This window comes from Peromyscus maniculatus, chromosome 13, assembly GCF_049852395.1.
Source record: "Peromyscus maniculatus bairdii isolate BWxNUB_F1_BW_parent chromosome 13, HU_Pman_BW_mat_3.1, whole genome shotgun sequence".
Lineage (NCBI taxonomy): Eukaryota > Metazoa > Chordata > Mammalia > Rodentia > Cricetidae > Peromyscus > Peromyscus maniculatus.
In genome coordinates, this window is record NC_134864.1 from 26,577,409 (window position 1) to 26,593,322 (window position 15,914).

Consider the following 15,914-nt stretch of genomic DNA (forward strand, 5'->3'; position numbering starts at 1 on the left):
AGAAAGCATCTCACGACCCCAGTGACTTAGGGCTCTTCCACTAAGCCTTGCATCACAAAGATGTGACCATTTTCCACTGTGCCACTCTGCGGACAATCATTAGAGGACACTGGGACCAGTCTCAGGCCACAGCATCCTCCGATATATAATGTTTACATTATCTAGTTTTTTTTTTTTTGTGGCTCTTAATTGTAGTGTTAAGCCTGAGAATTTATTGTTAAATTTCAGACCAATATGTATTAACTGTGAATTTTACATTTCTTGCTTTTATATTTAAGTCATTGATCCATGTTTGATGAGTTGTAGTATATATCACAAGACAGGAGTTCCATTTATTCTTTTGAATATGTTATCCGGTTTCTAAACACCATTTCTGAAGAGACTTTTCTTTCTCCTTTGAATAGTCTGTGCAACATTTTTTGAGACTAAATTTACCATAGAAGATTGGTTCATTTCTGGAGTCACAGTTTCTATTGCATTAAACAAATGCAAATATAATATGCAATATTCTAGTGTAATAAATCAGTGCAAAAGAAACATAAACAGTATTTTTATCCATTTGCCAGCATCACTTTGTAATCCATTTTGCAACTAGCAATTGTAAACTCTTCAAATTTACTCCTCATTTTCAAGACTGTTTGGTTTATTGGGACCCTTTAGCAGTCATATGAATTCAAGGATTGGCTTTTTTTGAGAGAAATATCTTGTAATTTTGATAGGGTTGAACTAAATCTGCAGGTTGCTTTGGAAAATACTGTGTTTAGTGCTGAGTTTTCTGATCCATAAAGATGAGATGTTTTCAATTTATTTAGGCTTTCTTTAATTTTTCTGCACTCCTTTCTAGTTTTCAGCTAACCTTTTTTAAAAAAAATCTGTATGAATAGATTTGCTCTTGGGCAATTTGTTTTTTAGGTACTATTATAGATGAAATTGTTTTCTTAACTTATTTTGGTATTATTGTTATCAAGTTGAAACAAATATATTCTTGTGTGTTCATGTTCTACCTTGCAAATTTACTGAATTTGTTTATTCATTTCATGTCTCTGAATACTTCCATGGTGTTTCCAGACATGCAATCATGTCATCTGTCGTAGGAGGTACTTACACTTCTTTATTTGAGGCTTGATTGATTTTTGCTGCTCTTTCTTGCCTAATTGTTCTTCCTGTGTCTGCAGTATAATACCGGAAATAGAACTTGCTTGATTTGTTTCTTATGAAGAAAGATGCAAGCATCTTACGATTGGTAGGATGCTAGCTTAAATTTAAGTTCATGTTCTTCCTGGGTGAAGGGGATTTTACTTTTCTCCGAGTCTTTTTCACTAATACATTCTGAACGCTTGCACACCCCCCTCCCCACCACTGCTGTGCACCAACCCCTCCCCACATAAAACAAAACAAGCCCCGCCCCCATGATGGCTTTATCTAATGTTTTTCTGCATCTATGGAGATGACTTTATAGTTTTACCTCTATAGTTTTTCCTGTAATAATTCCATTGATTGATTTCCCTATGCTGAATCACAATTGTATTCTTGGGGGTAAATCTACCTGATGATTTTATTCCATTCTCTTAATGTGCTATTCGGTTCAGTTCACTGATAGTTTGTTGAAAAATTTTTGTGCATATCCATATGGTCTGTTATTTTCTTGTCGTATCTCTTGAGACTGTTCTTTTTTATGGTGTTGTAAGTGAAATTTTTATTGATTTTATTCTTTGATTGTTTATTGTTAGTATTAAAATACAATTTATTTCTTTGTGTTGATCTTCTATCCTGCAGCTTTCCTGAATTCGTCTATTGCTCTCCTAGAACATTCCTTATGATTTTCTGCAAAATTGCACCATATGCAAATGGAGATACTTTCATTTGTTCCTGTGTTTTCTGAGTGACTTTTGTTTCTTGTCTGATTTATTCCATAGTACACCACTGGGGAAAGCTGGTAGAATTACCCAGTTTCTTTCTGCCCAATTTTAAGAAAAAGAATACAGTCTTTCACAATTGAATATGATAGTCTCTGTGGGTTTTATCAGATGGAAGAACTTCTTTTTGGTTTTAGTTTAAGTATTTTATGAAAAAAAAGATGGTCTTTTTTCTATTAATTTGATATTATTAGCATTGACTGATTCCCATGCTATACCAATTTTGCCTTTCTAGGACCAATCTTACTAGAAGTAATTATAGTGTTGCATTATTTTAATGTAGTATCTTATTAATTATTTTAGAATTACACAATTCTTAGACTGTTCATTGATCATATTCACCCCCAATCCTTTCTCTAACTCCTCCTAGAACTACCCTCTACCTACCATCCCTACCCAAATTTGTGGAGTTTTTTGTAGTCTCTTATTTTTTTTGATAGCCCACTGAATCTAAATTGTACTATCCTTGTCCACATCCACTGTAGCATGGCAGATGTACCAGAAACTAAATAAGACTGAACCACTGATTCAACTAAATAAAACGGATTCTTCCTCTTCAAGCAGTCATCAGCTATGAGCTGCTCCTCAGATAGAGTAGAAGATTCATGACACCCCCAACCCCATAGTTGATTCATGACATCCCCAACCCCATGCTGGAATCCTGACAGTCGTGGCAAACAGCCACAGCTGCAGTGAATTCCTGAGAGCCTTGGTCTTGTCACACCTGTAAGACACTGTTTCACCACACTCTCCCCCTGACCCCACTCCACCTTTGGCTCTTAATGTCTCTTTGTCCTTAATGCTCCAGATCTTTGGAGAGAGAGTATATGACATAAATGTCCCATTTATAGTTGAAGATTTACATAAGATTTAATAAGAGGTTATTCTAATGAGGACCGGGAGCTGCACTAATATTTGGGTATAGAGACATGTATTCAGAGGGCAGTTTGATACTATGTCCATTTAGCAAAATAATAGTAGGTTCAATTCTAGGTTCTGTGAAATCCTCAAAAATAAGGTTCTTGGTCAAATTTATAGCTGGCCTATGCATTTCCTCTGTGGAGTGGGCCTTAAATCTAATCAGTAGTTACCCAATAACGGTCATGCTACTATTGCACTCTAGTATGTATTGCCAGGTTTTGACTCCTGTTCTTACAGAATTCACTGTGGGACTAGAACTTTGACATTAGCCCCAGCTGACTCATGGAATTCAGTCTGTGATGGGGACTTGACTCCCTTGAGACATACTGGCAGTCAACGTGTGGCCAGGTGGGCATACTGTCACATTGCCAAGACAGTGTCATCTCAGGGATCTCAACTGAGAATCAATGACAAGATTTTTCAGTCTCCATAGCTGAACTTCATGTAAACTTTCCTATAGGAAGACTCACAGAAAACAAGACAACCAAATAGAATTGGAAGGCAAATCTAGAAGGTAAATCCATCCTAACTGATGCATAAAACACAACAAAGAAACAGTATCACAAAACAATGACTCACCTTGACCTAAGCTCAACCACCCAAATCCCAGGTAACAGAAATCAAAATCACAGGCATAACTGAAATATCTGAGAAAGAATTCAGATTAAGGGCCACATACAAGTCTAAAACACAGATGTGTAGACTAAGGGAATCTACCCCAAACCTAGACAAGACCATATCCAGAGTGAATAAAACAGCAAGTTAGAGGAGAAGATACAAAATGACAAAAAATTCAGCAAAAAAATTTGAAGTTTTGAGAAAGTGCCAAATAGAGCAAATATGAATGAAAATAATGGTCAGTCAGATAGAAATCATGTGAGATACCTATCACCAGACAAGACCTTGAAGAACAAATTCAAGATGGAGGCCAAAGCTGAGACAGAAAATCATCAAAAATAGATATGGAGAAAATTAAGGAGTACAACCAAGATTTTCATGAATGCTGTGATACATTTCCAAGGCCAAACCTAGAAGAAGGAACAGAGATAAAGTCAAAAGAAACAGACAGCCTCTTCAATGAAATTTTAACACAAAGTTTTCTAAACCTAGTAAATGAATTGGACTTCCAAACAAAAGGCCTTTAAAGCCCCAAGCCAATGGTATTAGATAGAAATTCTACAAGATGCATCATAGTCTAGATTTCAAAAATACAAAAAATACAAAGTAACAACACACACACACACACACACACACACATATACACATACACATCATTTAATAGAAAAAGAAAAATGCAACCTAGGAATATCAAAATAATCTCAGGCCTTTAATCAGAAAATCTAAAAACCAGAAAAGCAGGGAATAATATTTTCAACTCTGAAGGTAAAAATAACTCTGAACAAAGAATACCAAACCTAAAAAGATTATCTTTCATAATTGATGGAAATGTAAGTATATTTCAAGACAAAATATTTTACATTACAGATTTTGGAATTAAGATTCTTTACCCATATATGTTTCATATTTAAATACAGTACAATAAAAATGATATTAAGCATTGTCCATATGAATGGTTTGTTTCTGTTAGCAATTAGTTCCAAATGTTGTTGGTTGAAATTATTTTACTGAAAATGAATTTATCCTTTGAACATTACTTATGTTTATGGATTTTAGACATGTTTAAGCATAAATATGTTAATGTTTATAGATTATAAAATTTTATGTCTTCAATTAAATTTTTGTTAGAAAAAGTGTATTTTTATTTGCCAAAGCTTATGCACTTCTAGGGGCAATTAAAGCTTTTGAAAACAAAACAGCATGCACAGATCTGTGTATTGACCCCAGAGGTTATGGCAGATTCTTGTGGGTTCTCGACAACAGGGATGGGTAGGGTGGAAGAAAGGAGGGAAGGAGGGAGGAAGACCATTTGTAAACATGTAACAGGAAAATCTGAAGTCATTTCACTGACACACTTTCAAGTGTTAGCTATGATTTCCATTGCTCCTCCAAGAAGACAGAGAGCATGCCGCCTTCTGTTCTGCGGGAGAAGCTTTGCTGAAACTTAAACTGGAATGATAAATAGGTAATAGATAGACTTTTAGGAAACCCTTCTAACCACGTGAAGAAGTTATGGTCCTCTCCAAGGGCCATCATGTTTCTCAGAGACCTGTGGCATCTGTCTGTGGGGCAGGTAATGCTCAGTTATGCATCAGTTCCTGATGAACAGGGGAAAATCTGGTCCTCTCATTAAGTAAAGGCACCCACAGTCTTTGATGAAACATCACAGAGCCACCTCTTGTCAGCTAAAAGTTAATTTCAGAGTGTGCATAGAGGCCAGGAAACTAGCAAGGGGCCCAGGGGAGGGAAGAAAGGGGAGGAGCTTTAAGAAAGAAAGAAGTGGGGGGTTATAGAACACATGTGTAATAAGGTTCAAGCGGGAACATTGGGGTGCAAGGGGGCAAGTTTGCATGGGAAGGGGACAGAGAAATGAAGAAGAGGAGCCAGTCATCAGTCTACTAACAAACTCAGCGTGTATGAAAATGCCATCAGGGGAAGCAGATGCAGAGATTCACGGCCAGGCCCCAGGTGGAGCTCTGGGAGCCCAATTGGTGAGAGAGAGGAGGGATTGTATGAGCGAGAGATGTTGAGACCATGATTGGAAAAAGCACAGGGACAAATAGCCAAACTAGTGGAAACACATGAACTATGAGCCAATAGCTGAGGAGCCCCCGTGGAATTGGACCAGGCCTTCTGGATAAGTGAGATAGTTGATTAGCTTGAACTGTTTGGGAGGCCCCCAGGCAGTGGGACCAGGACCTGTCCTTAATGCATGAGCTGGCTTTTTAGAGCTTGGGATAATTTGCTCAGCATGGGTGGAGGGAGGAGGGGACTGGACCTGCCTTGACTGAATCTATCAGGCTGAGCTGAATCCCCAGGGGAGTCCTTGCCCTGGAGGAGGTGCAAATGGGGAGTGGATTGGAGGGGAGGGTGGGAGGAAGGAGGACAGAGGAATCCATGGCTGATATGTAAAATTACATTAATTATAAAATTAAAACAAAAGAAAATGTCATCAGGAAACTTGTGACTTTGTATGCTAATTATTAGAATGAATATAAACTTAATATTAATTCTCTTGAAGAATGCCCCATAGATTGCTGGTTGAAAGGTACTTTTCTCCCCTTATGTCTGATATCTAGAATGTAGCTGCCATTTATTAAAAAGTAATCTCTGAAAGTTTGTACATATATTTGAATTTACATTGTTCTATATCACTCAGTGTGTCTTATACATTAGATTCAACAGTGCTAAGAGACTTTCTTCAACAGACCGTGTGACAGGCTGTTCTGTAGTTCATGAGAAGACCCTGCCCCCTACCCCTCCCTTATGAATTGGACAGGTGGGCCAGAAGCCCCGCAGGCTGTGTCAACTGTCAGGATGCATGTGTCTGGCAGCAGGGCTGGTCTCCTGGAGGCCGAGCCAAAGCTGGAGCGCCTCTGCAAACACAGATTGCTGCTCACTTCGGGGTGCTTATTGCAACTCTCAAGCTGGACTCGGTACAAATGTCCTCAGGATCTTCTACAGTGATAGAATGGAAAGAAGGACACAGAGTCTTGCTCTAAATGAAGAGTCTATTATTTTTCTAACAGCTGAACTGAAGTGGCAGCCACCAACTATCTGAGTCATGCACTTACAGTAGCATAGTCAACATTTTTACCATATTTGCAGAGTTGTGTAACCGTTATCATATTCATTTTGACAACACTTCCATCACCCCCAAAAGGAATTCCCAATAGTTACCTATTATTCCCCAACCCTTCATCTTTTCGAGTTCTTGGCATCCACTAATTCATTTTGTGTCTTTACAGATGTACCTGTCCTAGACATTTCTTGTGAGCAAGAACATGCTCTGTTACCTTTGTGCTGGCTTCACTGCCCAGGCGTAATATTTTAGTTTCCTCCACAATGTCTGTGCCTCAGGACATCATTTATTTTCACCAACATGTAGCATTAAATGGATAAACCACAGTTTGTGTACCTATTTATCCACTGGTGGGCATTTAGGTTATTTCTACTTAGGGAATATTTTGAGCAATACTACTGTAAATGTTTGGTTTTGTTTGAGCACATGCTTTCTGCTCTCTTGGTTGTTTACCTGTGGATGGAGTTTTTGGGTAATTTAGTAGTCCTGTCTCCAAGTTACTTAGGACCCACCCTCCTATTTTCCACAGTGCCATTCTCGTAATAGTGCTGGTATTTTCTACTTCTCTGTGTCTTGATTGACACTTGTCTCTCTTTTGACATAAACCATCATGTTGTGTGTGAAGTGTAATCTAGCTTGGAGGTCTCATTTTTTCTTGATTGCCCTGTATGACAGAGTTGCCTGTTTTCAAGGCAACTTTGTGATGTTTAAGTAAATTATTTCATTTCCATTCATGGAGACCTGGGGTCAGAGAGATGAGGGAACCTGCCTGTGTGTTTGTGTTCTCATGGCTGGCCTTTCAGGCATGGTACTTTAAGATCCCTTTGCCTTTCCCTTTCTCCAGGCTACACAAAGTCTTAGCACATGGACATCTGAGTGCAGCAGAGGGAGAACTCCAGGGTAGCACTAGGCACATGGAGTGAGAGCTTCACAATAGAAATGATCTCTGCTGGCTGTGAAGTTTCACGGAGTGGCAACTATTATCAGGTAGAAGGAAGGAGAAGTAAAGCAAAATGGTGGAAAGCCCCCACCTGTGGAGCATTAGCTCCACACACTGGGATTAGCACACTTGGCTGCAGGGTCTGGTTGGAGGAAGGAGGAGATGAGGCAAGAAGTGATGCTGAGCATCACCTCAAATTGATTTCCTTTTAAAGAGCTTTACCTTAAATTTTAGATGCTTTAGTGATTCAGAGCAGTTCTGAGAACAGTAAGAAAGATCTCCCTGCCAAACTAAATGATATTAAACTGCAGCCATAAAAATATATCATCCATATAAAAACAAATAGCAGAAAAACCCACAAAGATTCAAGACATGTCTCCTTTGCATCCTGCAGTAATGCAAATGTCCTTCACTCTGCCTGGATTTTATACACTTCACATCTGTGAGGACTTCAGGCCAGTTCGTTTGGAGCATGCTCCTCACTTCAGGCTTGTCAGGTGCTTCCTCATGATTAGATGAGTCCCTGGCACTTTTACAGGGACATCACAGAATCCCTGCCAATGGCCACGGTTGGTCCCCTCGGATCCTGGCAGGTAGTGTGCATAATGGACTCTCTCCTTCCTGTCAGCAGTAACTTTGGTTACGGGACTGAAGGGGAGTGATCCAGATTTCTCCACTGAACAAATAACATTTTTCTCTGGCAGAATGAATCCTGTTGGAAATATCTGTTGGGAAGTTACTTCAGGGTTATAGGAACATTCTATTTCTCACCAAATTCATACACTCTAGTTTCTAGCATTCACTGACAGTTATTAGATTCATTAGGATGAAGCTTGCTAAATGGAGATGTTCAAATACCATTAGTCCTCCTGTGTCTATCAGTTGTCTTCTCCTTCCCTGTCTATCATTTCCTTTTTCAACTTCTTCTTTGTACTATGAAGGAGTCATGGACCCTACTTTGTATAGGATGCTGTAATCTGTGATGTAGGTTATGTGGGGGGAATGAGCTGTCTTCCTTGACATTGACTGGTGGCAGATGGAGATGGGAGTCTATTTGTTAAACGAATCTGAGATCATTATAAAGAATAACAAAGTGATTAATCAAAGAGCTAATACCTGTCCAGAAAGAAGAAAGAATGCTTTGTGGGAAGAATTACATGGTGGTATGTAGTTCTGTGACATACTAACATACCCACAGTGGATTGATTCGCTATCTTTAAGTTTAGAGAGGGAGAGTTTAAAATGGGTTTCACCTCAGTGTTAGAATATCAACAAGAAGTTAGGAAGGGAGGGAGATTGAGGTTGCTATTTGCAAGATCTTTAGAGACAGTAATGAGGAGTTTATAATAAAGGCTGTGATTTAGTGTGTCTGGGTTGGCAACAGTAGGCCAGATTAGAGAAGAGTAGGTTAGCATTAGGGAGAAACACAGTGGGATAGTTCTATCATGTTAGGCATAATTATGACTTGGTGTATTGTTTTCATTTGGAAATTTAGCATGACATAAGGAGATATGATTATGTGTCATATTGATAAGAGGTGGACATGTGATGCCTAATCTTGGTTGTCAATTTGACCACACCTGGAATTAATTAAAACTCAAGCAGCTGGGCACACTTGTGAGGGACTTTTCTTGGCTGTATTATTTGAGTTGGCACACCTACACTACCTTTGGATCCTCTGAGGTCAGAAGACTCATCCTAACTCTGGGCCACACTTTCTAGACCGCATAAAGAGACATGGAAGAGTGAATCCTGTGCTTTTGCCTGCTTGCCCTCACTCTTACTGACACGTCCATCTATCCTGTGTCTGAGGCTTTGCTTTGCTGATGTTAGAACATACTTTGGGATTCCAGCGGATACTGAAAACTGGCAGCTCTGTAAGACCTCCTGTAGACTCCAGCACCAGTCTAATGGATCCTTAGCCTTTCTCTTTGGAGATAGCCATTGTTGGACTATTTGGACAACAGTCCATAAGCCACCATAATAAATCTTCTTTCTCTCTGTCCCTGTCTCTCTCTGTGACATATGCATACATGCATACATACATGCATACATATTATTTTATTCTGTCAGTTCTATTCCTTTAGAAACTCTGAGTAACATACAGGGAATGAGAAAAGAGGAGATGGGGCCTTTGATAGGATTATGGGAATAGAGTCAAGATGACATGGACACTTTGGATTGCTACTCACTCAATTTGGCATGTACCTGGGTGAGAGGTCCTCTATGATCTCTTTATCCAAAGTTCCTTGTTCTGGCTCTATGGATCAGTGGGCCAGGGAAATAATTATCATTTTTCCATGGTCAAAGCTCTCTTTTCTCAATAATATCAGTTCATCCCATAGTACATCTTCTTAATCTGATGACAGCTACCCAGACAGAAAGGGATTAAACTTGCTCCACCTTCTGTGGATGTTATGATACCCACAGAAGGATCTGTATGGATAAGAACAGAATATGAAAGAGGAGAGACCGAGAAATAAATTTTTGAATGTGTCAAAATGACTATAACCAGGCTGCCAGGGCCATTAAGTAGGGAGAGGAGACCCATTTCAAGTTATATTGGGAAAACTGGATATTTACATGCAAAAAATGAAGCTGCAACCTTAGCTTAAATATATGGAAAATGGCATCAGAATCATCAAAGACCAAAATTTAAAAGCTCACCTATTAAAACTCTTAAAGGGAGCCTAGGGAAAATCTTGTATCTTTGTATCTGCCAGTGGTTTCTTGAGTGAACAGCAAAGTCACAGGCATAAAAGAAAAAAGAGCAAATGGACTTCATGAAGATTAGAAACTTCCACATGCCCCAGATCAGCAGCAGCACACACGAAGACAGTCTCTAGGATCCTTATCGAATGGGAGGGAACATTTACAACTCGTATATCTAATAAGGAGTGGTTATAATATAGAATGTAAAGTAAACGCCTAAAAGTCAACACCAAAACATGCAAACAGATTCAAAACCAGGCTAACTCACCTGGGGAAGTAGCTTGGTGACGTACTGTCCAGTGTTTGCCTCGTATGTGTACGGCCCAGGGTTTGATCCTCAGTACCACAAAAAATATTAGAACAACAGAAATAGGGAAAGGATTTATACCCATCCCTCTCCACAGACGATATGGGAATAAGCATGTGATGTAAGTCTGAGCATCACAAATCATTGGGGAAATGCCAACAGCTACAGTGTGCGTCACCTGTTTTTTGTCGACCAGGTGGCTACTATCTACAAACTGCGGTGCAAAACAAATAATTAGAAACTGTTGGTCAGAATGTGGAAACACTGGAACGTTTGCATAGTGTACATGGGGTCTAACAGTGCCCGTCAGAACTCGCAGTCAGCCGTCTGCTTTTGGGCCCACGGTGTTGCCTGCAGACGTGTCCGGTGGCTGCTCTTCCTAGAGTCTCACGAATTGCTTGCTTGCTATCGGCATTCTCCTTTAGCAGATTTATGTCTGGGATTTCTCAGGCCTGTTAAGTCAGTTTTCATTTCCTGGCTTGCTTTGCATGCTTCCAGAAATATTTGTTGACATAACCCATGGGCTTTTAATCTATTTTCACTGTGACTTTATATTATTGTATTAGTTGTGCTTTAATGAATTTATTATTTTGATTAAATGGCATTTTATTTATAGTACTTCAGCTGCAAAACTTGCTATTTTTGTTGCCTTCTGTTTCTCCCTCCCAGCCAGTTTTTCCTTCCACGTAAAAGCATTGTTATTAGTCCCTTTCTGTTAGTAACTGTGAACTAACTAGTGTATTAAACCACTTCAAAATCTTAATGTTTTTAACACATTAAGCACAGCCCTCCTTCTGCCACAGTACAGCCGTGTCTGGTAAGGATTAATGGTGTCAGTTGCTCTGGAGCCAGTACTCTCTGGATCCTTGGTAATGTCCTGATCTGGTTGTGGCACATGGTGGCTGGGAGGCTTTGTGGCTAAACTCAGAAGTGATTTCTTACATTGTTTGACTTAACATGCATTAGTCAGCACCAGACAGAGGACTGTAACTAACTGCAGAGTAGTCCAGAAACTGCTGATCAAGTTTCTTCCCAGAAAGAAAACTTCTCAGATCTTTGGCATTTTATGCCCTATGTCATTTACTATTTTCAAAATGGTTGCATATGGACACACAAGAATACTCACATCCCCTTTCTTATCAGTGGTTTGTGTGCATTCTTGTGATTACTTTGACACTTTCTCTATTGTTAAGCATTCCTTTAAAAATGCCTTTATTGGGGCCATTTAGCTAGCTCTGGCAGCTAGACACCTGTCATCCAGCCTGGTAACCTGAGTTCAATCTCAAGGTCGCCAAAGATGAAAGAAGACAACTGATTCCCACAAGTTGTCCTTTGACCTCCACTCACATGTGGCAGCAGGCAGGCACCCCCACCTTCCCTTACACTCACAGAAATAAATAAATAAAAATGTAATAAAAAATTTAAATGTCTTTATTGATATTTGGCTGTATTTGGGAAGGAGCACAGTAAGAGAGTGTGCTTATTCATACATTAAAAAACTGTAAGTTTAACAGCAAAACTTGTGAATGAATACTGAATGAAGATTATTTTCTGAGGCCATTACTACAGTCCTTGAAACCTGGTGTGATGTTAGAATTTACTCTCCAGGAATAATGGTAGTGCTTTCCCTATATCTCCAGAATTACAAATTGGCTGATAATCTGAGGTAGTTTTGCCATTTGAAGAATGCAAAATATTGTTGGTAGTCAGTGATTATTTCACAGTTTCCTTGAAGAGCTAAATTATAATATCAAAACTCATGCTAAAAAGATATGTCTTATTTGGTTTCAAGATGGACTAATTATTTACAACTCAAAGAATTTTTGCATTGGCGATAACAGGCTAGTTCCTGTATGTGTAGTCCATTGACATAGGTTGTCAGGGATTAATTAATTGATTAAAATGCTAGTGACTAGGCACCTCTTAATTGTGAGGCACAGATGGGTCTGAGGCGATAACAAGCACAATAAGTTGATGACATCATTGCCAGTCATAGTATTCTGTGACTCTGAGTGGAATATTATGGAGTTGATGATAGGGGAAAACAAAGGCAAAAACAACTACAGATTTCTATTCCAAGTTTAGAGGGGAAGAACAAGAATGCCAGTTAGCTGACCCTGAATGGTTACAATTCATGAAAAGTGGACAGCAGGCAAGGTCAGGGGCCTGCCGGGAGCAAATGCAGAACAGATTCATTAGTTGTTGGTGATTTCTCTAGACAGGGAGTTGTGTTCATTTCTTTACATAATTTATTCTGCAGTGGCTTCAACTGGGTTCTGTTTTGAGCAAAAAAAAAAAAAATTTGCAAAATGAGCTCTCTGAACTGGATGTGGCAGTTCACACCTGAAATCCCAGCGCTCAGAAGACAGGAGGATAGCAGGAAGTCTGTGGCCAGCCTGGGCTACATAGTGAGAGTTTATTTTTAAAAACAAACAAACAACAACAAAACAGAAAAAAATAATATTAACAAACTATCTCTCTTGACAAACAGAGGCACAATTCTCCCTACATAGATCAAAGAGCGGTGGGTGACTAGTGATGATCTGGCAGCCTGTTGACAGTCTTACTTTAGTGATTTTGCCAGAAGACATTCCCCACCCCCTCTTTGTGTGGAGCTGAATATATATACAAGGCTTCTGGTGTTTGTGGCAGTATAAATACAAGAGCCTTGTTCTAATGTTTATTGTTTTAAGGAAGCCATTACAGTGGTGAAGGTATCACACGCTAGCTCATATAGTGCTGACATGGGATCCTTAGTGATCACTCAGTTGTGTGATCAGTGAATACCACTGCTCCCCCACATACACACACATACAGAGACTTCCGTGGGAGTGCCACTTTCTGTTTGGAACTTTCCTGTTGGAGGCCTGCACACTGGGATGAGCTACCAAGCTTCTTTTAGTTCCATCCAAAATCCCCGACAAAGTGATGGGTAAGTGGTGTCTGCTGGGCTTCCAGGGTAATCCAGGCTGTTAGGGTGACCAGATCAACCAGCCAGAGCTTAGTTGCTACTAGACACATAATCTTATTTTCTCAATAACTGTTCTTGAACAGGGGCCCAGCAGCATTCAATAACCCTCCAAGCATTGGGTCAGGAGACGTTAGCTCCAGCTTTGATCTCACTTTTAGTTATTTTTCCTCAGATAAATCACACAAAATGTCAAGCTTCTCTTTCTTCCTCAGAAGAACAAAGCTTGGCATTCTTCTATGAAGGAGACCATGGAGCATTTCATTCACTTGTATGATGTTATCTAGTAGATAGCTTTACTTTGGCATCATCCATGATTTAATGCTACTTGGATGAGTAGTTGATGTTAACATGCTACTTTACCCATTCAACATATGTGATTATGATCTACATTTCCTCTATCCTGATTGAATCCACTCCTTATTAGAAGATCCCTTTTACTGCTGGCTATTAAATGGAACAGCTGTCCATCATTTTAACATTGTTGTCTAGCACACCTATGTTTGTTGAGTCTTTCATTGTCTGTAAGTATACTGATGGTTGTCAGACTTCTATGGGAAGATCACCTAGACCAGGAAGTTAGGGCTGTAAGGATTTGAGCTTGTTATTCATAATTCCAGTATTTTTAGATGATTGTTACAGGGGCTAAAATATGTTTCTGCTTAGCTTTCTTGGGAAAAAAATAATCAAAGATCTCCTTATACAGAATCTAAAACTGATCTTATCCATGTGTTGGGTTTCCTTAGATAGAACAAACATTACTATTTTAAATATTTAAACACAGCCATTAGTCACCTGGAATATCTCTTATACATATGGACAATAATTCAACTGGATTGTAGTTTTTTTAAATAAGTGTAAGTAAAAGAGCACTTCATACAAGTTTATATAGTTTTCTAGCACTGTATTCAGGGGCAACAATGATAGATTTATAATATAAAATACTTTCACTAATTAAGAAAATAAAAATAAATATTTTCCAGTTCAGTTCAGTAAAGCAACTTTAAAATAAAACTAATTAGATAAGAGTAAGATTCATAAAATAATGAGAAAAAGGAAAGATGGAGCTGATAAATAAATGTAATTACTGATTACTAAAAAAGTAAGGAAGAAGAGAATAACACAGTATCCATACATCTTTGATAGAGGCCATTAATAAAAGAACATCAACCTCAAAAGTATCAAAATACTCAGCCAAAAGAAATTAGAAAAATAGGTTGTTTTGAGATATGTCAAACATGTATTTAAAGATGGACATATGTATCTGAACATCTGTTATGTATGTATTTAAAATCGGTGATAGGCTGGTTACTGTGTGTGCCTTGTTCCAGTCCCCCCAGCCCTCAGGAGCTAGACACAAGAAGATCCCTAGGGTTACATCATGTGAACCAGTCTCAGAAACCCCAAAAGTAAAATGCAATGATAAATATAGCCATTTTGGAACATTGTACTTAAACAGATTTAATAGCAAGAGTAGAATGCAGCTAAGCATAGAATTAGTGGAGGGGTTGAAAAGGTCCTTAAAGTCCTTCATGTTCTCAGCACAATGTCAGCTGGCTAATCCTAGGTCTGGTCAGGGTCCTGAGAAGCATAACTCTTGGGAGTCATAGAGTCTTGGCTACCACCTAGGTCTACCCAGTGCTGACAAAGCCACCTGGCCTTGATGAGTGAATGAATGAAGTAGTGAATGAGTGATTGCACAGTTTTGCTTTAGTCATCCCAGAGGTTAGCCTAAGAATTGGGCAAGATACGTAAAATTCTGACACAAGAGGTAATGGTTGTAGACTTTCATAACACGTGGGGATCTATAAGGACTCTTCTGATGTGTGTGTGTGTGTGTGTGTGTGTGTGTGTGTGTGTGTGTGTGTGTGTGTGTGTGTGTTTTCTCAGGTTATCCTGATCCAGAAAAGTTTTCCTGGACAGACTATCTGGAAGCTACTCAAACAAATGCGATGCCTGCTGGAGTTTTTAACACGGTAAGTTCCTTGAGGGTGCAGACTCCCACTGCCAATGCTTTGACGAGATTCTAATTCTTAAATCTAGGTGATAACTTCATAACCAACTTGCTTTGTATCTAATTAATGATACGGAGTTGGTATTTATTTGCTGTTGCTCCTACATTCCATCAAGGATCCCAGGGGCTCTAACCAAAAGTCCCATCAGCCACTGTTGGTGGAGAACCTGAAACCCATTTCTCAGGCCCTGCTGAGCTGAGAACTCTTGACTTGTGTCCTTTTGTCAGGGGGTGTTTGGATTGTGATGGTAACATAATCAAATAGGTGAAATAGTGGATGGGGGTCTTTTGTGAGCATAGTTTTATCTACATGAGAGCAATATTTGTTCTGGCAATTGTGAGAATACCAGTGTTTATATTTCAGATTTACAGATGTCTATTTATTAAAGGCTTAACTGGGTAGAAATTAATTTGTAAAACATTGTACATACAGAAG

The 15,914-nt window shown here is 39.1% G+C and overlaps 1 protein-coding gene across 3 annotated transcripts in view; it reads left to right on the forward strand.

Moving 5' to 3' along the window:
- The window catches only part of L3mbtl4 (L3MBTL histone methyl-lysine binding protein 4), a 410,639-nt gene that overhangs the window by 143,666 nt on the left and 251,059 nt on the right, over positions 1–15,914 (forward strand). For all 3 annotated transcript variants that reach the window (XM_076549829.1, XM_016008230.3, XM_076549830.1), the window contains one exon: positions 15,355–15,440. In XM_076549829.1, coding sequence (XP_076405944.1) covers positions 15,355–15,440 — 86 coding nt within the window. The remainder of the gene's footprint in view (positions 1–15,354; positions 15,441–15,914) is intronic.